This window comes from Centroberyx affinis, unplaced genomic scaffold (assembly GCF_046629955.1).
Source record: "Centroberyx affinis isolate AG114_WGS23_722 - 3 ecotype Tasmania unplaced genomic scaffold, CSIRO-AGI_Caff_v1 ptg000156l_1, whole genome shotgun sequence".
Taxonomy (NCBI): domain Eukaryota; kingdom Metazoa; phylum Chordata; class Actinopteri; order Beryciformes; family Berycidae; genus Centroberyx; species Centroberyx affinis.
Window position 1 is genome coordinate 81,040 of NW_027278853.1, and position 26,007 is coordinate 107,046.

A 26,007-nucleotide genomic window follows, 5' to 3' on the forward strand; every position below is an offset into this window, starting at 1 on the left:
TGGTGCCGGTCCCTCAGAATCAAAGAGCGGAATCTTTTGTTGCGCTCTTCCTCGTTCGCCCTTCGCTTCCCAAATGGAATTGTATAGAGCTGTATTCAAATCTTTTCCGAGTTTTGATGCTTTCCAGTAGATTCAGATCTGTCCCTAGTTTGCGTTTTAACTCTTGACCCTTCCACTTCCACTGGTATCTCACCACCAAGCAACCTGCACCTTCCATTCTTCCTTCCTATCCATTCTTATTGGCTCTGTCCCGGCGCAGACGCTTACAATTCGTGGACGCACAGGAAAACAATGCAGGGTCGTTTGCTGCTAATTTCTCAAAGAAATGAATCAGCAGAATGACATTTCCATAATAAATATGAGTGATAGATTGCTTACTAGCTTACTGATCTTTTTATGTACTTGCCATTTCACTCCCTTGATGCTTGTACACTTGTTATTCCTTTGAAGTGATTGGACCGTACCATTTCCTCTCAGTAAATCAGTAAAGTGGTTCGCTGTGGGATTTTATCAAATAGCATACTGGCTAGTCAGTGTGGTCCACCTCTGATATGATGGAGGTTCCTCTCTGACCACAGCTAATCAATATGTTTTTTATTATTATCGTTATATCATATGTATGAGCAGAGAAATCATTCCAGTGCGGCGTGGGAGGATTTGACTCAACAGTCTGTAACACCTGCAATGAATCCTGCCTCACTGTAGGAGCTTCTAACCCTCCTAAAAGACTTCCATCACTATGGCTTTCAGTGGAGAGTTTCAGTGTCCCATGATGGTCTAAATCAGGGGTTCTCAACGTGGGGTCCGGGGACCACCAGGGGTCCTTGAGGAGGTTCCAGGGGGTCCCCAGCAAATTGATGACCACCATTACTCACCATTATTTAATTTGCTAGAAGTGAACACAATTAGAGAATGTACAAGAATGACTGTTTTGATCATAGTTTCTCTGTTTTCACTCTACCTACAATATAGATAGTCATGAGATTCTGGACAAAATCATATCTAACAATCCGAGAGACATATTCTCATCAAATGAGGCCCTAATGTGTACTAAATTAATGGTCCTTGATATGAAAAAGGTTGAGAATCACTGGTCTAAATGCTGTTTCAGAAGCTTTTCCACCCGGATGAGAATGAAATTCTGGTGGAAACCCTCAATACTTGTATATTTTTTGATATTTTTTGTGCATGAAAAGGGTCAAATTTAAAGATATTTAATACTGGTGCAAAATATCAGCCGTCAGCAGCTTCAATCCAAAAATATTGTTATCGTAATAAGCCTTGAAAACTCATATCAGTCTAACCCTAATCATACTGGTTCCTTAAGACTACCAGCCTGCAGTTTTGATCTCTATTATTGGTCTAAAATAGAGACAACATGACATCAGTTCTTCTGCCTCAATCTCTACCTCGCTGTTCTCATCACCCAACCCTCCCTCTCTCCATTACTCATCCATCCACCCCTCCTCCCCTCCCCTCCCCTCCCCTCCCTCACCAGTGTGACGGGCAGCAGGATGGTGAGCAGGGCGATGTGATGCAGCACCAGCAGAAACTCTCTGCGGACGAAGGAGTTCACGGTCCTCAGCGAGTGCTGCTTGTACTCCTCGTGCCCTTTGACCCGGAAGCGGTGGTAGTGGCTGAGGTACATGGCGTAAATGTCGTATGTCATGTAGGGCACGCCGTACCAGATGACAAAGTAGGTGGCCAGCCAGTGCCTGAGGAAGAAAAGGAGAGAAAATACAAAACGCATTGCCTTAATGCTGTACATTTTTTTGCTCAGATGTTTATCTAAGTTACATAAGATATGGGGGCCAAACGGTCCACCTCACAGCCAGAAATGAGTAAAGGCGCTGGTTTGATTTACATGTATTAAGCGTGTGATGCTGTATTCACATTGTGGTGGGAGGTTACTCCAATCCCCTGCTTGGCTTCCTATTCATTTACAGTGGGAATCATATTTAATAATTTATGCAAAATATAACCTATTTTGAAATGTAATGAAATACCAAAAATGAACAGTCCCACAATGCCATTTAACAGATTGTTTTTTTATTGTATCAATGCGCATTGAATGGTCAAACATATTGTTTATCAAAATCACTATGGCAACAAGAAGCAAGTTTGCTGTTGTGGTTGACTGACATCCAATGATGCCAGTTTAGCTTCTTTTATGGAATAGTGTGAACGCAGCATAAGACTTAAAGGTTACCAACTAAATATCTATTAAATGCATACCTTAATCATTGGGAAATAGGATTACAAGTCAGATAATGCCTTTTTGCGTCCACCCATACACACAAACAGACAGACACACATACACACACACACATATGTAAATGGTATGTCTTGCCTCTCCTTCATATAAACAAGCAAAGGCTGGCTTATGTAAGTATAATAAAGAGCTTGGACGGCTGCGGCACTCTAATGAGCGCCGATTACGGTGATGGTTAATTATGTGGACAGAATGGAGTAAAGCTGCAGGGCAGAGCTGAGCTACTGACCTCTGACCTCTCACTGGGTTCTTTAGCTCTTAAGGTCAGTAGATGGAGATTAAAGCAATGAGGCACAGCAAACAGCTCAGGGTAGAATGGATGCTAAGCCAGTCTCTTCCATACAGTATATTTTTTTTGTATTGAGGGCAATGGAAAACAACACAGAATTGGATTAATAAAGATTGGAATATCGCTGAATAAAAGTTCCTTGAATAGGAGTTGCACACACACACAAACACACACTACAAGCTTGCTGGCCCAGTCTTTGCCATCCAAATATACATACCAACACACACCATCAAGTATTCCCTCCCATACATCAACCTCTGGGCAGTACTTTTCTACTAAATTGATCAGAGTACTGCTTTGGGTTCAGTTCATGATACCTTTAAACCTAGAGGAGCCTATAAGCAAGGCAGGAATGACATACAAACTTTCTTCTTGCTCCTTTGGATATAAAGCGAGTATACAGCATGTATCGTATTGTCATATCTGACTACATTTTGTGCTACAGTGTATTTTAGAACGTGTAGAGAGGTTGTATTTTTTGCAGGATTTGTGAGTGTGTGTTATAATATATCTTTAAAGGAATACACCAAGTTTAAGTTTTTCGTCAACTTGCCTATTAAGTGATGAGAATGTAGACACCAAAATCATCCATGTGTCCCTGGTGGATCGTTGGCTCCAGTGCTCCATGCTAACAATTTAGCATACACTGTGTTGAGTGATAGTAGGCTACGTGCTAACACTTTAGCGTACACTGTGTTGAGTGATAGTAATCTCCACCTTTAGCGTACACTGTGTTGAGTGATAGTAGGTGACATGCTAACACTTTAGCGTACACTGTGTTGAGTGATAGTAGGCTCTGTGCTAACACTTTAGCGTACACTGTGTTGAGTGATAGTAGGCGACATGCTAACACTTTAGCATACACTGTGTTGAGTGATAGTAGGCTCTGTGCTAACACTTCAGCGTACACTGTGTTGAGTGATAGTAGGCTACATGCTAACACTTTAGCGTACACTGTGTTGAGTGATAGTAGGCTCTGTGCTAACACTTTAGCGTACACTGTGTTGAGTGATAGTAGGTGACATGCTAACATTTAGCATACACTGTGTTGAGTGATAGAAGGTTTCATGCTAACACTTTAGCGTACACTGTGTTGAGTGATAGTAGGCTTCATGCTAACACTTTAGCGTACATTGTGTTGAGTGATAGTAGGCTTCATGCTAACACTTTAGCGTACATTGTGTTGAGTGATAGTAGGCTTCATGCTAACACTTTAGCGTACACTGTGTTGAGTGATAGTAGGTGACATGCTAACATTTAGCGTACACTGTGTTGAGTGATAGTAGGCTTCATGTTAACACTTTAGCGTACACTGTGTTGAGTGATAGTAATCTGCATGTTAACACTTTAGCGTACACTGTGTTGAGTGATAGTAGGTGACATGCTAACACTTTAGCGTACACTGTGTTGAGCGATAGTAGGTGACATGCTAACACTTTAGCGTACATTGTGTTGAGCGATAGTAGGCGACATGCTAACACTTTAGCGTACACTGTGTTGAGCGATAGTAGGCTTCATGCTAACACTTTAGCGTACATTGTGTTGAGTGATAGTAGGCGACATGCTAACACTTTAGCGTACACTGTGTTGAGCGATAGTAGGCGACATGCTAACACTTTAGCGTACACTAAAGTAGTAGTAGGCCACTAGTGTTATCTCAAAAGTGAGAAACTAAATGGTAAGTAATCATAAATGATGTGCGGTTAAGTCTGGCACTTTTGTGTAGGTGATAAAATTTACACAGAATATAATAACATACTGTTAACTAGCAGGGACTACTTTCTCTGTTTCCAAGTGAACATGGTAGGATGGGAGGCTGTGTACAGCTAAAAATCACTACACAGTGGATGAATACATGGTTGATCATCTAAAATAGTTCCACAAATAAAACTGAATACATCACTTAATGATATATAATTTAAAAAAAATGAGAAATCTACAGGCTATATAGTAAAAACCACTAATAACTTTTATTACTAAAACATTAGTCTTCTTACTTTGGAAAATGCTAGTGGCCTCCTATGACTCATATAGTGTATGTTAAAGTATTATCATGGAGCTCTGGAGCCATTGCTCTATCAGGGACACATGGATGATTTTTGTGTCTATGTTCTCATCATTTAACTACTAGGTTGACCAATGGGACAATCCCCCAAAAACCTGGTCTATTCCCTTGAAGGGCAAGTGAACGATTTAGATGCCTTGACCTGCTTGGAGGATTGTTACAGTGGCATTGGAGCAAAATGTGAGAGACGATATAATCTGATCTGGTCATCTGATCTGGCAATGTTGTGTCTTCACCAGCAGAGGATACAGCATTGGGGCTTTGAGGTTTTCTGCTTTTTCGTTGAAAAACGATGCGAAAATCATTGCAGCCGAGGCGGCGGTGAGTGCTAAATGAACTGATGGATTGCGGTGGAGTATTAGAGTATGCATGTGTTTGACTCCCAAGCATGTGTCTCATAAGCCGCTGGCCCTATGCAGGTCAAAGGAGAGCAGAACTGAGCAGCGCTGTGGGGGAATTAAGCCCTGGGGGTGGAGGGGTGGGGTGGTGGAGATTAGCAGCTTGATGATGATAGGCAACAGGCGAGGCAGAGACTGGGTTCACCCAGGTCTGGCCACTGGCTCAGTAGGATTAATACGCTAGCATTAGCTTAGCGTCACACTTGCCCAGATTGCATGGGGATGCTAATGCTATGCTAATGCTAGCAAGCTAACTTGCTGACAGGTGGCTGATCTGGAGGCAGGGATTGGATCAAAGCAGCTGGTGGACTAAGGCCAGAGCTAGAGGACAGATGGGTGGACCGTCCTTGAGGGAAGGGACATGGGCGTCAACAGATGTGGCATGGGAATACTGATAGGTACAGAGTCCATATAGAAAGTGTTACTTTGTGTGCACAATATGCTTTCATATGAGCAGAATATATAAAACATGCACAACTTGCATTAAAAGCGTGCAAATGGATATAAAACGTGTGCATTGCTATATGCCAATGTGACCAAACCAACCCCTTTTCTGATGGTGATCACACCTAAAGTTTGTTTTCTTTGGTCCAAACCATAGCGGAAAGGTTTACTTTGTTGCATTTTTGTATTTGGTTTATTTAGCTTCAGACTGCCCAGTAACAAGCGAACCAGGGCTTGTAAATTACCATAGTTGCTCTCTACAATGAGGACTGAGACTTACATTTTCAGGCGTCTTGGTGCGGTTATTTGGTGCCACCTGAGTTCTAATGGCATTGTTCTCACCTGGCCAAATGAACCCAACTAAAGGAGTAAATTCTCTAGAGTTCAAATAAATGGCCTCAAACATGCTTAGGGGACCCCATACTGTTCTGGAAGACGATCAATTCACTTAAGTTGTCAACTGCCTCTCCTACTTTACCTCAGTAAGTGTCGGTAAACTTTTGCTGTATTACAAACAAAAAAGACGTTTGCGATGCATTTAATCAGCATTTTCTTTCAGCAGGTTATCTGTTTGAAAGAAGCACCTTTTGATCAAGATGCGAATCTGGGGCCCAGTACGAAAACCAAATGACATCATCTGATGTGCCTGCAACATCTAATCTGTTATTTGATCTCCGTTGTGTTACTGTGCATGAGGTTCTCAATGCTCTGTAAAATTAATGTAAAGAAATGTACTGGGGCAGATATGCTTGACCCTCACCTACTGCTGCACTCTACTTATGTAATAGCTGAGCCCTGGACACATACTTTTAATTTATCAATTTGTACTGGCATAGTACCTATGTACTTAAGTACCTAAGTACCTAAGTGTGGAAAGCTGCTAACATACTTCCACTGCATAAAGGAGGTGAACATAGGCGAACACATTATTTAAATAATTAGCGCCAAATTTCCAAACCACCCCGCTTAGCCAAAGTCTGAGAATCACGGATTAATTCACAGTTACAAATTTTTCTAACTGATCAGTCCATACTAAGTCCCAATCTGGCTCCAGGCGTGGCCATATATAGCACTTTAACTGCAGCTTCCCTAGTAATACATGACATTATAAATTCATTAGACAGGAAACATCATTGTGCTGCTCTCTTTATTGACCTCTCTAAAGCTTTTGATACTGTGGATCATACTGTGCATTGCTTTTAAGATTGTTAGAGGTTGGTTTTGTTCACTCTGCTTTCAGTTGTATCCAGAGTTACTTAACTGACAGGAGCCAATGCATCGCTGTTGATGGAGTTCATTCTAACTCACTCAGTAGATATAAAGGAGTACCCCAAGGTTCAATTCTTGGCCCGATACTCTTTACTTTATACATAAATAATCTTGGTATGAATCTGGGTAACTGTAAAATTCATCTTAATGAGGATGACACAATAACTTATACAAATGTGTCCAACGTTCATCAAGCTATTGCTGATTTACAGTCTGTTTTTAAGTCTATTCGGAAATCTTTTACTGATTTTAGGGTTTGTAATGTTTTTCTCATAATCTTAATACTGACTTGCAAATTAGCACTTTAAAAGCTACACAAATTGAACCGTCTCATATTACAAATATCTAGATTGATGATAGTTTATCTTTTAATATTCATGTTGATCACCTGGTCTAAGTCTTGTTTTACATTTGAAAGTAGAAAGACTACTCCTGCCTGTCCTGGACTATGGTGACCCAATCTATATGCATGCTCCTGCTTCAATCTCAAATCATTAGATACAGTCTATCACTCTGCTCTTCGTTTCATCTCTTCGTGGGGCAGAAAAACAAATCGTGATATTAGCTCCATTTTATTTTTCTGTAGTAATCATAAATGAGACGGCTTGACCATCACAATTTCACAAGCTGTCCATCCAAATTATATTATTGTCACTTTATAATGACATCTTTAAATTGTTGTTTACATTCTAGCAAGCCAGTGCCACTGCTAGAAAGATTTGTGTCTCACAAATAAACATAATTCTGCACAGTCATACTTGGTTGTCATTTAACTTTTATTTATAACATGGTGGTTGTATCAAACCGTGAAGCCCATATCGCGTATTGAATCGTATCTTGAGATAAGCAGATCGTCCCACCCCTAGTAGGCTGGGATTCCCTCTCAGTTAGAAGAGATAAACGTTCTCTCATTTGTATCTCTCATATCTATAACGCTCTTGTCCAGAAAATACCATCTTCTCTTTGTTCGCTCATTCATGATAAATCTCAAAGTTACAACACACTTTCTCAGGATTGCTTAGTCTTGCAAATTCCATGTCTCTACTAATCTAGGCAAGTCAGCTTTTAGCCATTTTGTACCTTACAAATGGACCTTTATTCAACGCACTCTTAAACTGCAGTCTCTTATTTCCCTTGGAGATTTTAATAGCCCATACTACTTAATTGTGTAAGGAATATTCCTGTTTTAAATTTGTGTTGCACTGTTTGTTTTATTTTTGATCTTGTATTATTGTATTGTATCCTGTCTTTGCTGCTGTACAGGGAACAGAAAATAAACAAAACTAAAACTAAACTAAATCTAAATGCCAGTAATTATGGCAAGTGGGTCAAATCAGCTTGAAACTTGCTGAATAAGCGAAATCAAGAACAAAATGGAGCACATTTTATTAAACTGTGGGCACGTTAACTATTAACTCTGTAAGGAATAATGAAAATGAGGGTACAAATTAACCAAAATGAGGGAATTTATCAAAACGAGGGACAAGGTCTATCTTGTGCGTATGCAATACCATGTCATGCTTTTGGTGTGGTAATGAGGTACGGCTTAGAAAGTGTCACAACCGTGTGGGAAAACCCAGAACATCTGAGGGGGTTCAGGTGAATGGGGGGGGGCGTATGAGTCACTAGCACTAACCGCTGGCTCAGGAAGGGGGTTAATAACATGTGAATGGCAGCCTAACCTGTCATTAATGACGTTACCCCGGCACGATGACACGACGATGACCCCCGCCGTGGTGGCCATGATCGCATGGATGGAGGACACCAGCCTGAGAAAGAGACAGAGACATAGACTCAAAGTAAGGTCATGTAAATACATCAGCCAATACATTTATGAGTGCTGAATTATAAGCATTCGTTGATCACACCCAGTTCTGATTCTTCACTCATTTTGCCAGCTACTGCATCCCACAAAATTGAGGGGGAAAAAAAACATAAGCTGTGTCAGACTTTGCGAGTGTTAACCTGATCAAATCGCTATGTCCTACATAGTTTCAATGTAATTAAGAGATCAACATCATTTCATCATCATCAAGTTGGGGTTGTACTAGCATTATGTATCAGATTCCTTGTATGATTCTTGGCATCTGTGGGTTGCAGCAATACCTCATAAGAATTCTTGAGTCTCATATTGGGCTGATACCAGAGATGCTCACAAGTCACTTGATGCAAGTCGAAGTCAAGTCTCAAGTCTTTCAGGGACAAGTCTGAGTCAGCACAGTTACGTTGTATACGCATATAGTATATCTCTATATATGCATGGTGACTTAAGTGCGTCTTGAGTGCAAGTTGCAAACTCAAGTGCCCGGTCGATACTGGTACATGCAGGAATAATTATCTATGAAAACAATGTAAAGACATTTAAACCTCAACAACAAGCTTATATTCTCCACAAAGGCAGTTGGAACCTCTTATACTTGTCTAGCTGCCTCTTTCATGACTGGTGTTAAATAAGACACTTGTTCCCGCCATTGTCTTGACTCAAACCACATTTGGTCTTGGTGGTGACTTCGACACAACTGAGAAATAACATCAGGAACCAGAGTCCTGGTAGAAAAATGAATCGTGATATTAGCTCCATCTTATTCTGCTGTAGTAATCACAAATGAGACGGCCTGACCATCACAATTTCACAAGCTTTCCATCCAAATTATATTATTGTCACTTTGTAATGATTTTGTTAAATTGTTGTTTACATTCTAGCAAGCCAATGCCATTGCTAGGATTTGTGTCTCAGAAATAAACAGAATTCTGTCATACTTTGAACTTTTATTTTATTACATCGTATCGTGATTGTATCGAATTGTGAACCCCATATCGTGTATCATGTATTGTGTATCGTATCGTATCATGAGATAAGCATATCGTCCTATCCCTACTGTATGGTATCTGATATTTAATAAAGGCCAAAAGCGGCCTGATATACAGTATATTGGCAAACCAACATATTGTTATTTGATTTGTAGGCCTATTGTCAGTGGTGGAAAGTAACTAAGTACATTTACTCAAGTACTGTACTTAAGTACAATTTTGAGATACTTGTACTTTACTTGAGTATTTCCATTTGATGCTACTTTATACTTCCACTCCACTACATTTCAGAGGGAAATATTGTACTTTCTACTCCACTACATTTATTTGACAGCTTTAGTTACTTTTCAGATGGAGATCTGACACAATGGATAATATAACAAGCTTTTAAAATACGACACATTGTTAAAGATGAAACCAGTGGTTTCCAACCTTTTTGGCTTTTGACGTCTTACAAAAAGCAGTGTGTAGTCGGGTCACATTTCAGATGTCTATGAGTTGTTAACAGCTCCACCAAATAGTGATTTTTCCCTCTAAACCTCACATGGTTTCATTTCAATAAATGTTCAAATGATCCAATATTTCAGCAAAAATCAAAGATTAGAGAAAAAGTCCAAAAACTGAAAACAGATTTGTGTATCAGAACTTTGTTTTTTCTTCTTTCCTCTCCCATTAATCATCTCACGACCCCTCAGATTTATCTGGTGACCCTGGGCCTGACCCCTAGGTTGGGAACCACTGGACTAGCTAACTGTATATAAAGTAGTTCAAACTAGCTCCACCTCCAGCAGCTATAACAGTAACATGCTGCTTACACACTGATGCTTCAGTATTAATAATCTAATGATGTCATATATAATAAAATATCAGTCAGAGGTACCAAACCATTACTTTTACTTTAATACTTTAACTACATTTTGCTGCTAATACTTATGGACTTTTACTTAAGTAGGATTTTTCATGCAGGACTTTTACTTGTAATGGAGTATTTTTACATTGCTGTATTGGTACTTTTACTTAAGTAAAGGATCAGAGTACTTCTTCCACCACTGGTTATTGTATGTGATTGACAGCTATAGAAGCTGCTTCAAGTTCCTTCAGCTAAGTAATCATAGACCTTCAAGTTCAGTGCAGGATCCTGGGATTAGCAGACTGCCTGGCCTCCACTTCGCTTGTCTATAAACAGACCTGTGACATAGGAGAACTTGGTAGGTCTCTATTTGAAGCGTCACTATATGAGGTGGCATACGGCACGACATAACATAAAAAACTTATTCATAGACCTTGCGCCTACCTTCAGAATGTGTCGACAACAAAGTCAAGAATGTAGGCAGCACTGAGTAACACATTAAGTATCAGAGTTTGAATGTAGCCAGTCCTTCACGGCCCTGTGATGTTCCAAGACTGACTGTATTGATGTTCAAAGGGAAGCAGATTTTTTTTTTCTTCTAATGGCTCAACAATTTGGGTCACTCCTGAGTCCTGACCCATCTTAACACAAGGTCAAATGCTTAAAATATGCATAGTGGCCCATTTTAACCAGAAGCTTGGATTATATCTCCATCTTGTTCAAACTATGAATGACTGGTTTTGGCCAGGCGAGCTCTCTCCCTGGCTCTGATCCAAGTTGGCAGCGCTGTCAGTAAGCAGCTTTGAAATCAGAAAACATGTCATTCATTCCCCTTCGCTCGCTGCAGCCGTAACGGTCAGTCACCCCTTTTATGCACCACTGAGTTTATGCCAGATTAAAAATAAGAGAAACTCGATAAATTCAATAAATTATTCTGCGGTTGAGAATGTTGCTTGCTTGTTTTTTTGCAGATCTGCATTGGACCATGAAGCTATTAAAATGGGTGCCTCTAAAATGGTAAAAGAAAGGAAAGATATTCGAACAATATAACGATGCTGTTGTCGTAGTGGATTTTCTTCTCTCTTCCACTTCGGGTTCAAGGAGCTGAACGCAGAACGAAGGAGACAAACTCACTCTTTTTCCCTTTGGCTTTATTCTTCAGATAACAGAGTACATGACGCAACTGATATGTGAAGGGTCCGACAAAGAATTCTCATCTTCATCTTCTAACCCCTTTTCACACAATGCTTTACCTAATGTGGTCTCTCTAATTGGTCTAACTGTCGGAACATGGTCAGTGCGTCAATCCAGCTACTGCGGACAGAAAGCACCTGCTGTTTTGTACCTCAAAGCCGAAACTAGGTAGCCTGGTAAGACCATCCTGATCACGTGACCTCACATTCTGTTTCGCTCCACGGATCAGTCTGGACTTCTAGCCGCCCACATTGGTTTCCTGAAATTGCGATGTAACCAGGCCAATCAGGGGCTGCGTCGTAGTTGATGACAGAACTGGGCCAATCAGGGACTGCGTCGTAGTTGATGATGTAACCGGGCCAATCGGGGTAGTTGATGACGTAACCTGGGCCAATCAGGAACTGCGTCGTAGTTGATGACGTAATCCGGGCCAATCAGGGACTGCGTCGTAGTTGATGTAACCGGGCCAATCAGGGACTGTGTCGTAGTTGATGACGTAACCGGGCCAATCAGGGTAGTTGATGACGTAACCCGGGCCAATCAGGGACTCAAGTCATAGCTGATAACGTGAAATACAGGCTGCTGCTGGCAAAACAGTAATGGCGTCTCCCGAAGCAACGAGGGGTAACGTTAACGTTCGTAGAGTAAACACAGCCATAAGTGCAGTTATTGCAGAAATAGACTCAATAACAACAATTAAACAAAAACAAGAGTGCGCACTAGCGGAGTTTCTCGGCGGAAAAGACGTTTTCGCCGCTCTTCCGACATGTTTTGTCACGCTGATTGGCTGAAGGAGTTTGTCTGTCAAGGCAAGCACTCCAGCCCACCAGGTTACACTGTAATTTCAGGAAATCGCTGTGGGCGGCTAGAAGTCCAGAAAGATCCGTGGAGCGAAACAGAATGTGAGCTCACCTGATCAGGATGGTCAGACCAGGCTAGAAACTAGGGGTCTTCCTCCCTAATTCCTGGATCGTTCTGTCCTTGATATGAATGCTCTTATGCGTGCAATATTGGATACAACCTCTCTTTCTGGCAATAACAATCCCATTATTCTCGCTCGTCTGTGAGAAACTTCCTGGCATGAGCTGGTATCAAAGGCCTCTTTCTCTCTACTCTCTTCTTACTGTGCATAGTACATGCATGTGTGCTGCCTGATCAAAGGAATGTGCAAATATACTGTATATGTCTCTTTGAGTATATTGATTAAGTATAGATTACGCATCGACTATGAAGATAACATAATTTCCTTCGACACTATCAGTGTTGCTGCATATCAGTAACCGGTTTCCTGCACATGCTGCACAGGGACTCGCTCACTCAGCTTTTTTGTTCTCTGAAAAATTAAAAGTCAGTGTTGTATAGCGGTTAGAGAGCCAGTCCTGTAATTGGAAGGTCACAGTTCTGATCACTTCAACAGACAGTAGGTGTCTGTCAGTGGCTATTGTCTTGTTGAAATGTCCTTGGCCTTACCTGCTCACTCACTGTGAATCGCTCTGGATGGGACTCAGCTCAATGTAACAGGCACTTGAGCTGCCTAATGTCCCGCCATAATCACCATAGTATATTAAACATAACCAGTTATGCTAATGAGGTCATTAATTAAGCTAATTCGTGCATTAACTAGCAAATATTTCTGAAGTTTATGAAGTTTCTATCATGTATTATTCTTGGGTAATTGTGTCCTTTTATGACTACTTGCACTACTGTTATTATTGCAGTTTTTTGTTCTTGATCCGTGCCTTGTTATTGTCCTCCCAGACCCCAGCTTAACATATAATTATTTAAATTCTTAGTCTTTTTTTAGTATCTTTTTATCCTAGTATTTTTTATACTCTTGTTGTTTTGTTTTGTACTTGTATTTGCGTGCACCGTGATCTGAGAGAAACGGCATTTCGATCCTCTGTATGTCCTGTACATATGGCAGAACTGACAATAAAGTTGACTTCATGAGAATGTACACACAGACAGACAGACAGACATCACCATGATGACATACTGTCCTGCACCATGTACCACGGTGGTGGGACATAAAAATGCATACACTGTATGAATGTGCCTTTTTCATTATTGACCAAAGCATAAAAAGTGTACTGCAGCCACATCCATTCCAATTATCCAGTTTTATAGTACGCTCAGACCAAGCATGACCACTTCGCTCTATCCAAAGTTGTCGCTTGTGGTCAGGTGTGCTCTGAGTAAATTCTTGGTTTGTTTAACATTATGTATTTATGTAGATCTATTTTATATGTTATCATTTTCTTCATTTCATTTTGCCCAGATATAATCTATAATTATATGTCTGGAAAATCACCTTGAAAATCACCTTGAAATTATGCTTTACTCTTGCAAGCTAGCTAGCTAAGTGATTACAGCCATTTGGATGTGATGGGACAGCTAGGCTAGCAAGCTAACATTACTTGTTTAGCCTACCAGAGCTACAGGAGTTAGCAGCTAAAACATCTGAGGCTACACAGCAGTCTATAGACTGTCAGGACTGTAGGTCAGGACAGAGATATATATCATATCATCTTCCTTTCAAACATCAAGTGCAGCTGTGAGGGAATTGTTTGAGAACCACTTTTTTGCCCGAATGTGATTGGTTATCATGCCACAACCTATGCTCATTTGCATAGCATTAAACTTTTTCAACTATACTCATCACATTGCAGGCCTGGTTTGTGTCGCCACCTATCCCATCATGCTGTGCGCACATGGGTACTCGCTTCTCATAGACAATGAATGGAGGTGAACTGTTTGCCACGTGAAATTGCGTCTGTTGTGCAACTGGCCCTTGCTCATCATGGATGACTAGCTCATGTCGATTAAAAAAAGAATAAATGTACACCTGTATTTAAAGCTGCAACAAGGGGATTTTTCTGACCACTAGATGGTGATAACCCTCAACACATTTGTAAATAACACACAGCAAAGCCACTGCACTACAGAGGCCTACAAAGGACAAACATTGAAAAGCACCGCACATAAATGCTAATAGCTAAGCTAACCGTACCTACGGAGAAGTCTCACCGGTTAGCAGTCTCGCTTTGCTGAAGGTCACATGTCCCACAATGACAAGTGAGAAGGCAGGTAGCAAGTTTACTAAGTTTACTCACTTTATATCATTATGTCTCAATGAAATCTCCACATGGCTCACAGTAGTTTCAGCATTGGTTATAAGGTCTGATATCGGGTTTAATTAACACCTTTGAGCGGAGGGCTATTCTTTATTTTACCTCCAGATGCTCTGTATGAATCACATTTGCATAAATACCTTCCCTCTATAGGATTGCTCTCGCTTCACTTGTAACCACATTTCCAGAGACAGCAGGGATAACTGAATCATGGGATTTGAAGGTCTGGATTGAGGCAGGTTACACACCGAGAAAACAGAGTGTGTCAGAAATCAAATCACTTATTCATCTTTTCTGGGATTTTTGTAAATGATGCTCACTTTACAAAGGCCGAGGACACGCTTGTGGCATTTCTTTCACTTTTAGAACGGTTATATTGTGCAGCAAACGGGAAAGACTGAGAAACAAAGGAGAGAGTGTGTGTTTGTATGTTTGTGTGTTTGTGTGCAAGCGTGCACGTACATACTGTATGTGTGTATGTGTGTGTGTGTGTGTGTGTGGTTTCCTGCTTGAACCTGTTGTCACCGCGCACCGATCTCCATGGGAATGCAGCCATGACACCGGCATCGGCAAGGCAACGGAGGCCACGTGATCAGCAACAAATAAAAAAAAAAAAAAACCAAAGGCCTGAGCTGGAAAAGACTAACTGGCCTCTCTCTCCTTCCCCCCTAACCGATCACACACACACACACCTCCCCCCCCCTCATTTTTACCCCCACGCCTCGCTGCCTCCTGGGGCTGTAGGGTTGCATACTCGGTCACAAGACCCAGATTTTGTACAATCCATTCATTGTGTGTCCGCCAGTAACCCCCCCCCCGCACTCCCCCCCCCCCCGTCCCGCTAAAGGTTGAAGGGGTGAGGTGTGAGCGGAGGGGAGAAGGGAAGAACGGCCCGCCGCCTTGTTCGCCAATGTTGTCTTTTCTTTCCCGCTGTGTCGGAAACCAGTGAATAACCTCGGCCTCTCTTTCACCAGAGCGATGTCTTCCCGACTGGCTGTTTCTTTCTTTCTTTCTTTCTTTCTGCATTTCTACGACCACTCACTCTCTCATGTTCTGTCACACTCTCCCTCACACACACGCAGACTCCTACACAGGCACACACACACACACACGCGAGCTGTGACACTCTGGAGTGGCGTTTTCTGCTCCTCCAGTTAATGGGCTATGTAATATAGAGTTGCACACAGCCCATTGGTGCTGCGGCAGCGCAAAGGGAAAAGTGACAGCAGAGACAAAAAGCTAACAGGGTAAAGTGCATTCGAGGCAAGCAGGCTCACTCTCTCCCTCTCTCTCTCTCTCCCTCCCTCTTTCTGTCACTCTCACTCTCAAACTCAAATGGATGCAGCTATACTACTAACTGCATTCCATAACCGGTGATGTAGTGATAAATATAAAGGTGGGTAAACTATGACCTTCAGTCAGTGATCATCATAAGGCAAACAAGCACTAATATAAAGAAGAATCAATTAAAAACATTGTCTGCATATACCTTACATCAGTTTGGTACTACTGATGTATTCTATGAATTTAAAGGAATACACCAAGTTTTTGATCAATTATTTGGATGATAGATTGGATCCAGTGGCTCCATGCTAACACTTTAGCATACACTGTGTTGAGTGATAGTAGGCTCCATGCTAACACTTTAGCATACACTGTGTTGAGTGATAGTGGCTCCATGCTAACACTTTAGCATACATTATGTTGAGTGATAGTAGGCTCCATGCTAACACTTTAGCATACACTGTGTTGAGTGATAGTAGGCTCCATGCTAACACTTTAGCATACACTGTGTTGAGTGATAGTAGGCTCCATGCTAACACTTTAGCATAAGTGATAGTATGGCTCCATGCTAACACTTTGGCATACACTATGTGAGTGATAGTAGGCTCCATGCTAACACTTTAGCATACGGTAGTAGACTCCATGCTAACACTTTAGCATACAGTAGTAGACTCCATGCTAACTCTAAAAAGTATGTTGAGTCATACGCCAAAGCCATTAGCAGTATAGAGAGAAAAATAAGAGATAAAAGGGAAATGAGAACTGGCCTCTGCAAAAAATGTGAGTCATTTTAAATGAACTGTTTTTTTTTTATAGGAGATTGGTCAAATTTACACAAAATATGATACAAAAACAACGTACTGTTTTGAACTATCAGGGACTACTTTCCCTGTTTCCATAGGAAATGAAGGTGGAGGGAGATGGGAGACTGTATGCAGCTAAAAATCACTGTGCAGTTAGTTTCAGTTAATTTAAAAAATAAACCTGGCTGCATCAGCTATAAACATTGACTTAGCCTAATATTTAAAAAATTATGAATCTACAGGCCAGAAAAACACTAACAACTTAATGGTCAGTCTTCTTATTTTGGATAATGCTAGACCTACTATCACTCAACATAGTGTATGCTAAGTGTTAGCATGTAGCACCGGGACACATGGACCATTTTCATGTTCTGCGCTCTCATCACTAACTGCATAAGTTGACCACGCTCCCAAAAACTCAGTGTATGTATTTAAGTCACACAGATTTATGTCACCCTAAAAAGCCGGATAAACTCTATTCTGAAAATAAAAAAGGAGGGCGAGCTTTACCCTCCGCTGCATCCCTATCCATAACCACAGCTGACTTGATAACCAGCTATTTATTGCAACTAAAAGGACAAAGTATTCAAAAGTAATCACTCATATGTGTGCTTAACAATGTGCCTATTGGCTGTAAATAGGCCAAAGCCTGCAGTATTTTCAAATGAATAGCGCCTCACACATAATGTGGATAGATGGCCCGAGCTCACCCACTCATCGTCATCATCATCATCATCACTTTACACTCAGTCAGCCACGATCGCGATGGCCCACGCGTCGTAAAGCATCTATTTATCTATCTATCAGTTTTGACACCCCATCTCTTTTTTTTTTGCCTACAGTGGACATTCAGCGTCAGAGCGCTACCGCTGGCGCCCTTGTGCTTTCTGCGTTCCCACCCGGTGAATTTACTACTCGGGAGGAGGAGGGGAAGGGCTCGGCGTCGTTCAGGTGGACACGTTCGCTAAATAGATGTGGTGATTTCCTCCTCGAAGTTGCCCAGTGTGCAGGAAAAAAAACAGAAGCCACATTCACTGGCGTCAGCACAAAGTTCACAGTCATGGATATCACCTAACACAGTTTGGCACTTTGCGTGACGGATGGCTCAAGTCGGACTGGGAAAATGCATTCTTTGCTGCACAGACTCAGGGAGGCATTTACTTATTATTGACTTCTTTTGGCGTCTGATGAAATAGTGAGCAGATTTCGAAATTAAAGGAGTAGTTCGCCCAAAAATGAAAATTCTGTCATCATCTCCTCACCCTCATGCCAGTTGAAACACAGGTGAAGTTTGTCCATATAACACACAGGGAGGTTGCCAGCACAACTCCATAGCAGCCTTCTCCAACACAACTGAAGTCAGTGGGGACCAGTTCTTCAGAGTTCCAAAAAGACCTACAGTATATTTACACCATCATTTAGTGCAAATCTTAACTACAGCTGATTGATTTGCAACAAATAATGGTGTATAGGTCTTTCTATTCACAGTGTGATTGTTTGGTTTTTGTTTTGGAGCTCTAAAGAACAGGTCCCCATTGACTTCAGTTGTTTTGGAGAAGGCTGCTACCAAGTTGTGCTGGCAGCCTCCCTGTGTGTTATATGGACTAACAAATTTCATCTGTGTTTCATTTGGCATGAGGGTGAGTAGATGATGACAGAATTTTCATTTTTGGGTGAACTATTCCTTTAACTTTTCTATGTGGTGGAAATGCGGCAGCACACGCAAAAGCGCAAAAAGCAGGTTAGGCCATATGTAAGTCCTTAGGCTAAAGCTATTAAAGTAAAAAGGCATAACTGTGGCCATGAGACTCTTAAGCTGTGGTTGTGGAGCTGACTATAATAATCCCTCGCAAAGTCAACCGGTGTTCTTTAAACGAGGTCAAGATCGCGCCTTTACGTGGTAATCTGTGAGATCCTTGTTTTTTTTAATTTATTTTGTAGCCATCTTTGCTGCTAAGTGCTCATTTGCTTTGGTGTTTTGTATCGCTCATGCTAACTACCCAGTTCTTCCTCTATTTATTCCAAACAAACCGGAAAACGCATCACTTCCTGCGCGCCAGAAGACTTTTTCCTAGCAAAGAAGCTACCAGACACCGGGTGTTTAGAACAGCAAATAAAGCTTTCACAAACTGAATATAGGTCGAATCACTATTGTGTTTGATCAATTAGAAAGTAGCAAAACGGAAATTTATATATGAAAACGTCACAGATTATCACTTTAAGGCACTGATTCTCAACCTTTTTCATATCAAGGACCCTAATTTAGTCCACATTAGAGCCACGGACCCCCGTTTGATGAGATTTTGTCTCTTGAACCCAAATCTGAGAATATCTTTATTGTTAGATATGATTTTGTCCAGAATTCCATGACTATCTGCATTGCAGGTAGAGAGATAACAGTGAAACTATGATCAAAACAGTCATTCTTCTACATTCTCTAATTGTGTTCACTTCTTGTCAATGAAATAATGCTGAAGTTTAACAACTCAGAAATTTGCTGGGGACCCTCTGGAACTACCTCAAGGACCCCTGGTGGTCCCCGGACCCCACGTTGAGAACCACTGCTTTAAGGTACGTGCTGAACTTTGAACATTATGCTGCGTTCAGGTCACGTTGGAAGACGCGAAAGAACGGCGTGATGATCCTGTGGCTACAACTCGGAAGTGTTCACGTGTTTAAATCATGTTTTATTGCTGAATTCAAAATCAGTCATAAAGAAGACATTACTACTGTCATAAGTAGAGTTGATTGTACTCCTGTGAACATAACTGATAATTGTTATTTTTCTTATATTGGACCGCCAACATCGGTGGATTCGCCGCCATGTTTGCCGCTTGCGTTGACACACTTTTGCAATCTATGACGCCAATTGGGAGATATCGCCTACAAAAATTCTCACATCCTTCTTGGAATCACCACTAGGAGGCGGATGCGAACAGTTTCTCGCAGCCGGCAGCTCATATTTACGCTAAATCCGATATGACCTGAACGCAGCATTTCTATCACACGAGTTGGAGGCGGACAAAGAGAACGTGGGCCTTCGCTCTCTTCAGTGGCTTTGGTCAGTTCGTGAACAAACAAATGCGTTCTACATGTGTACTTATATTTTTTTTGGGGGGGGAGGGAGGTCTTGAGGTAGAGTATGATGTAATAAGGCATCCGAGTGTCATGGCTGTGTTGCATCATCACAGGAAGAGCAGCTGCGGTGGAGATAACACCTAGCCTATCACTTTACCCAAACATCACCGTTGCAAAAAGCACATAGTGGGGTCATGGCCAGCCACCGCAGCATTGTCTTAGGGGCCTTCAAGTGCTCTCGGAAGAAATGGAAATACGAGTTGTCAACGACCCAACGAGGTGGGGAAATAGGACCGGGGAAAAGTCAGAATTCTCTGTAAGACCCGAGTTGTCAAGATGTGACGGAGAGCATGTAAGCCATGTCGCTAACTGATGATGTCATGTTATTGTCTGGCATCTAGCATTGTCGTACGTTTCTCTTTTACCGCTCTGTTGAACTTTTACTTGTCACGCGTTTGCGTTTAATAAATGAATTAAGGCATCAATTACATGCCTGACTTGGATTCTCTCCTCATCATTCTGCACACTGCAGCACAAAGCAGCACCGTGCCAGCTTGATTCCTAAGTAAGGTAAAAAAACATCAGCCAGCAAAAAAAACCTTACTGTTGTTACGGGGGGCCCCATTTTGTTTTGTTTTTTTCCCCAACCAAAAGCACTTCGGAGCGTGACAAGTCCTATTTATGACTTTCGATCTCGGGACGTAGGAGCTTACGAGGAGCACTGGGAGGCAACAAGATTTGAATGCAAAAAAAAAAAAAAAGGAGCTGAGAAGGCCTCAATGAAATGTCATCAGTTCAGTTTACGGTGCACATGAAAACTGTGATCGCTGAAACTGCTGATTACGTCCCATGACATGAGCTAAGCCTGGGAAACTGTGTAGCGAAGGGCTGACAAGATATTCCAGGCCCGGTTTTTTCACGGCGGCGAATGGGGGAATGTGACACGGCCCCCGAGGCGGGGGACGCTTGTAAGAAATACATTTTCCATCAGATGAGCATTAGCGAAATCAGTAGGACCGCGGTTAAGGCCGAGTGATCAGAAAGTGGAGTTCAGTGCCTTTTCCCAGTGCATAGCTAACTCAGCAGTCAGTCCTGACCGGAGCTCAGAGGAGGATTAGCAAGAGTGACAGCGTACAAATGAGCATTGAACTGAGCCCTGCACATGTGAGCGAGTCACACTGACCACTGCACACAACATGGATATTACATGATGCTGTGTTGCAGTCCAGTGCTCATGGGTGATAATGTACAGTAGATGCCATGTTTTTGTTGTGTTTGTTCCCTCAAAAAATGTGAATTCCTAGTAATACATGGCTACAAATAGCAAGCTCAAGTTTGGAAATGACTGATTTGAGTTGGCCTCCAACAAAAAAATGCCAGTTCCAATTTGGGCCAGTTAGAGTCCCCTAGCGGATACAGGGTTTTAATGATCTCAGTCCGGGTCCCAGTAAGTACAGTACAAGTCCCAGGCTACCTAATGCCTGTCTCAATACAGATTTTGAAGATCCCATTCATCTTTTTTGTCATCAAAACATAATGTAGGCCTACATACTGTACATTGTAAGCTGCCCCATCTAAAAGCTTTGTTAATGGCATTAAGTGATCTGCATTTTCACCTCTGCACACAACAACAATAAATATTAATACTACCACTCACAATTCGGCCCTAATGAACAAGCACTATAACGTTCCTATAACATCTCAATGGGGACTCGTGTGTGCAGCACTGTAGTGAGTTTATAGTGATGCTATGTTATGTTACTTTATGGTATTTTTTTTTTTACGTCATAGTGTATCACTAGAATATTTCTATAACGGTCCTACGATAGGGACTAATAGATTTGGTGTGATATTTATAAATTATCCTTGTAAAAATTGTCATAGGATTACTATAGCTCTTTTGCATAAGAATAGGATATCGAATTAATAATCGACCGAATCATAAAGCATTATCATTCATTATTAGTATTGCTATTATTATTACAGGATTAGGCCTAGTATGGCTGTAATAATAATAATAATAATAACGATAATAATAATAATGACAATAATAATATATAATGACAGACAAATCTTGACGCAAATCCAAACCACTAGAGGTAAAATTAGTTCACCCATCCGATGATATGCCGTTATGTTGTCAAATTAAGAGCGTATATAGTGAATAATATCCGTTTACCTCTCGCTGACCAGAACCACGTCGGCATCGCTCCACTGTTTGAAAACGGACGGCAGGATTCTCCTGAAGGCGAAGAACAGACCGGGGAAAACTACGGCGCCGCAAGCCAAAACTTGCAACATCCTGCACTTTATATTTTCCAAACGAGCTGCCCGGCGACCTATCTGCTTTAATACACGCTGTCTGCTCCCCTCCGCTCTGTTCGCCCGTTCACACACGGCGGTGAATCATTTTCGGGTGGCCTGGTATCAGCGTGCTTCGCTGGGGACAGTCCACCATCCAGACACCGCTGAAGCCTCAGCAGCAGCACCACTGTCAAGCTTGACGCAGCAAAACGCATACGACTTCCGGTCACAACCTTCAGAATAAACCCGCTGGCCAGTCGGAATGAAAAATAGGCCTTCCGGTCATAGGTTTCAAAATAAAACATAAGAGCCGTCAGTGGGTTACTACCATGGAAGTATTATGATTACTACAAAGCTAAAGAAACATTGCTATTAATTTTCTTGAAGAAAGTAGCCAATGAACCATTCCCCCAAAACTCTCCCCGAATAAAGAACGCTGTGGTGCCTCATACATATAAAAGCATGTTAAATGATATCAAAGGCTTTGTCGAAGACCAGAAATAATGTGATTACTCCCTCATCAGTAAATAAGAATAATCTCTTAACACCACACAAATATTATTGGAAATACATCGACCTTTCATGAACCCTGGGTTGCAAAAACAAACTCCTATAAGATAAGATGAGATGAGATAAGATACGATACGATACGATACAATAAGATATGATAAGATAAGATAAGATAAGATAGATAAAACTGGATTTGTTGCAGCAGCAGAATAATAACAGAATACAGTTAAGAAAAATATAGTAAATGGGGGACATTAAACATACCTCCCCTCCCCCACTGACAAATTATAGGCTTTTATTCTGAAGGCCAAATTGCCTTACTTCTGGTCTCATTCTGGTTAACTGTGGCAACTTGACGCAAGTAGCAGCAGCACAGCGCCGCTAGTGATGGGCGACTCATGAACGAGCTGTTTTTGTTGAATGACTCCTCAAAATGATGGATTTGATTCCCACCCAGAAAACATGTGTGGATTAATATTTCAGAACAGTTTTGCAGCAATACAAATGCAATATAGATTAAGTGTGAACGCTCAAAGTACTGAAACCTGCCTGGTGACATCCACAGGAATCTATCTGAACAAATAAGTCAGTAGGACTAAATACATAATTTAGCACTTGAATTGATGAAACTGATTAATATTTTTGATATTTCATTCAGGCCGTCGCTTACACTGAATGAATCAAACTAATTACTTAGCCAGCAGGGTTGAGAACACACACTGTATATCTATAGCCATATGCTACCATCTGTATATTTTGCAAAATGACAGCTAACAATGCACATCTGTATGCTCTGGACATATTTCTGAACACACATTAACATATTTCTGTAAGCTATATGCTTACTGTTTTCATCTGGCCTGCTGAAAAATTCAGATCTGCGTCCATGCACATGACCCTATTGTACATATCTGTATGATAAATGCTAACAATGTACATTTCCATGCTTCAGATTCATTTTTGTATATGGTACCTACTGTACATCTGTATATTTTACAAGGTGATAGTTAACATTTTAAGTTACAAAAGTCTACTAGAGAGACTACTATCACTCAGCATTAGGCTATGTATGCTAATGTTAGCATGGAGCCTACCATCACTCTAAATTATGCTAATGTTAGCATGGAGCCTACTATCACTCAACATAGTGCATGCCAAAGTGTTACCAAAAACTTGATGTGTTCCTTTAACCTATAGTACCACTGGTTTTGATGTTATGATTTTTGTACAGCATGTTAATGCAATGAATGAATTCACTACCATTGGACTGCGTGAAAGAACCAACTCAGTGAAAAGAATGGGACTTCCCATCAGCACTGCGAAAAGAAACTAGCTGTGAAGGCTGACTGATTAGTCTTGACGCAAACTAAGCTGGATAGCGCATGCAAGCCAACGAGGCAGCTTAGTGGCCAGTCATTATGTCCATGCCAAAATACAGTTATGTACAAAATGCAAGTTTTCCCTTCGCTCCCACCCTAATGAAAGAACAACAGTAATCCTATGATACATTTGAGAAGGATACTATAGACATGTCACAGCAAAACTATAGGCTAAGTCCCTATAGAATCATAGTGGGTACAATCCATACGTGTGCAGAGATGCTAGTATTTGTATTTCTATCAGTATTTGTTCAACCAACCAAATTATTAGTGTTTGCATAAACCCGGAAGTGGGCGGGGCTTAACCCGGAAGTGAGTGTGGTTTAGACTGAAACGTTACAAATCCCCCACATTCTTAGTTCCCCCCTTGTGATCACTGTCATTCCTATTACTGAGATACTAAATATTACCTATCAATAATAATAAAGCAAACAGACTTTATAAAGCTGTATTTAACAAACAATAACCTAGATGTTATGTAACCATAAAAACAGGTTTTTATAATCACAACCATAAACAGCCATAGCCATAGACAATTGTAAATCTCCACCCTGAACTTAATGTATGCTAGTATGAACTGTATGAACACTGGGGGTCACTTTATGAATCAAAATATATTTCCTCATTCTAATTATAAGCATCGTCATTATGAACTACCTAATGCAAATGATACACACACACACACATCTTAGAAATAAAAAGTGCAAATGAAATATCATACGTTTTCACATGTTCACAGTTCATAGTGTTACCTCTACTTTTTGTTTAATTTGCATATTCTAGTATAGATAAAAATTAAAAAATCAAAAGCTTCTCTGAGAGGAACAGCTACTGTGCCCCCACTCAAATTTCTGAAAGTTATGTTTTGTAAGGAGAAATAGTCTGGAGCGACGTCTCCCTGTCAAACACCTCACAGAGTCTATCAGCAGAGCCAGTCAGACCCGAAAAACTGGCCTCACTGATGTTAAATTAGTAATCAAAATAATTATATGATCTGAACAAACAGAACGTGTACAAACAGGCCTCTCTCTCTCTCTCTCTCTCTCTCTCTCTCTCCTCTCTCTCTCTCTCTCTGACAGACTGATCGGGGAACAAAAACAGACCCTGCCCCCTTCTCTTCTGAGTTCAGTGAGAAAAGCCAAGTCAAGTTATTTTCAGTTAAATATGTTTTCTTCACGACTATAGGCATACTATTAAAACATCCCGATAATATTGGGAAAAAAATTGGAAGGAATAAATATTCATGTCGAATGCATTATTAATTATTCAAGTATTGCAAGGTCACTATTGAGTACTATAGGCACACTGTAAGTAAAGGAATCCTACAGTGAGTTTTTGTTGGGACAAATAATTATTATTTTCTAAATGGCAGCTACAGAAAACATAAGTACTAGCCTCATATAAAAGATGCATACAAATACACATAAAATAAAAAACTTGGCATAAGGATGTGCTTTCCTCTATACAAACTTTCCACAATATACGATTAGTTTGAAGTCAATTACGCAGCAGTTTATGGGCTAATAATGAGAAATGAAAGTAATGAAAGAGGATTAGGGTTTTAATTGCAACATACAATTCAAAATGCCAACATAGTGACTATTAGTCACTATGTTGGCACAAGTTTGTGAAGCATATTTTAATCACTTCAAGTTTATCATTATACACATTTTCACTATGACAGATGTTTGAATTAGGCATGATAGTCTTTCAAAAGTGGTAGAAACTATACAAGAAAATGGATATCTTGGCAAAATGTGAACAGTATGTTTTTCAAGTGTTGATAAAGAATGTTCCATAAAAAAAAATGGCACATTTCAACAATCTATATCTCGCAGCCCAAATGCATGTACTGGATCAGGAATAAGCTGAGACCAAAAAAGGAAGATAACTAATTGACCTTTCCACCCTAAAGTCCCTAAACTA

The 26,007-nt window shown here is 40.9% G+C and overlaps 1 protein-coding gene across 1 annotated transcript in view; it reads right to left on the reverse strand.

The window, feature by feature from the left end:
* tlcd3a (TLC domain containing 3A) overlaps window positions 1–22,189 on the reverse strand; it is a 35,049-nt gene extending 12,860 nt beyond the window's left edge. The window contains exons 1-3 of the mRNA XM_071532882.1: window positions 22,068–22,189; window positions 8,420–8,506; window positions 1,496–1,715 (exon numbers count right to left, since the gene is read on the reverse strand). Coding sequence (XP_071388983.1) covers window positions 1,496–1,715; window positions 8,420–8,506; window positions 22,068–22,189 — 429 coding nt within the window. The remainder of the gene's footprint in view (window positions 1–1,495; window positions 1,716–8,419; window positions 8,507–22,067) is intronic.
* Window positions 22,190–26,007: the final 3,818 nt, after the last annotated feature.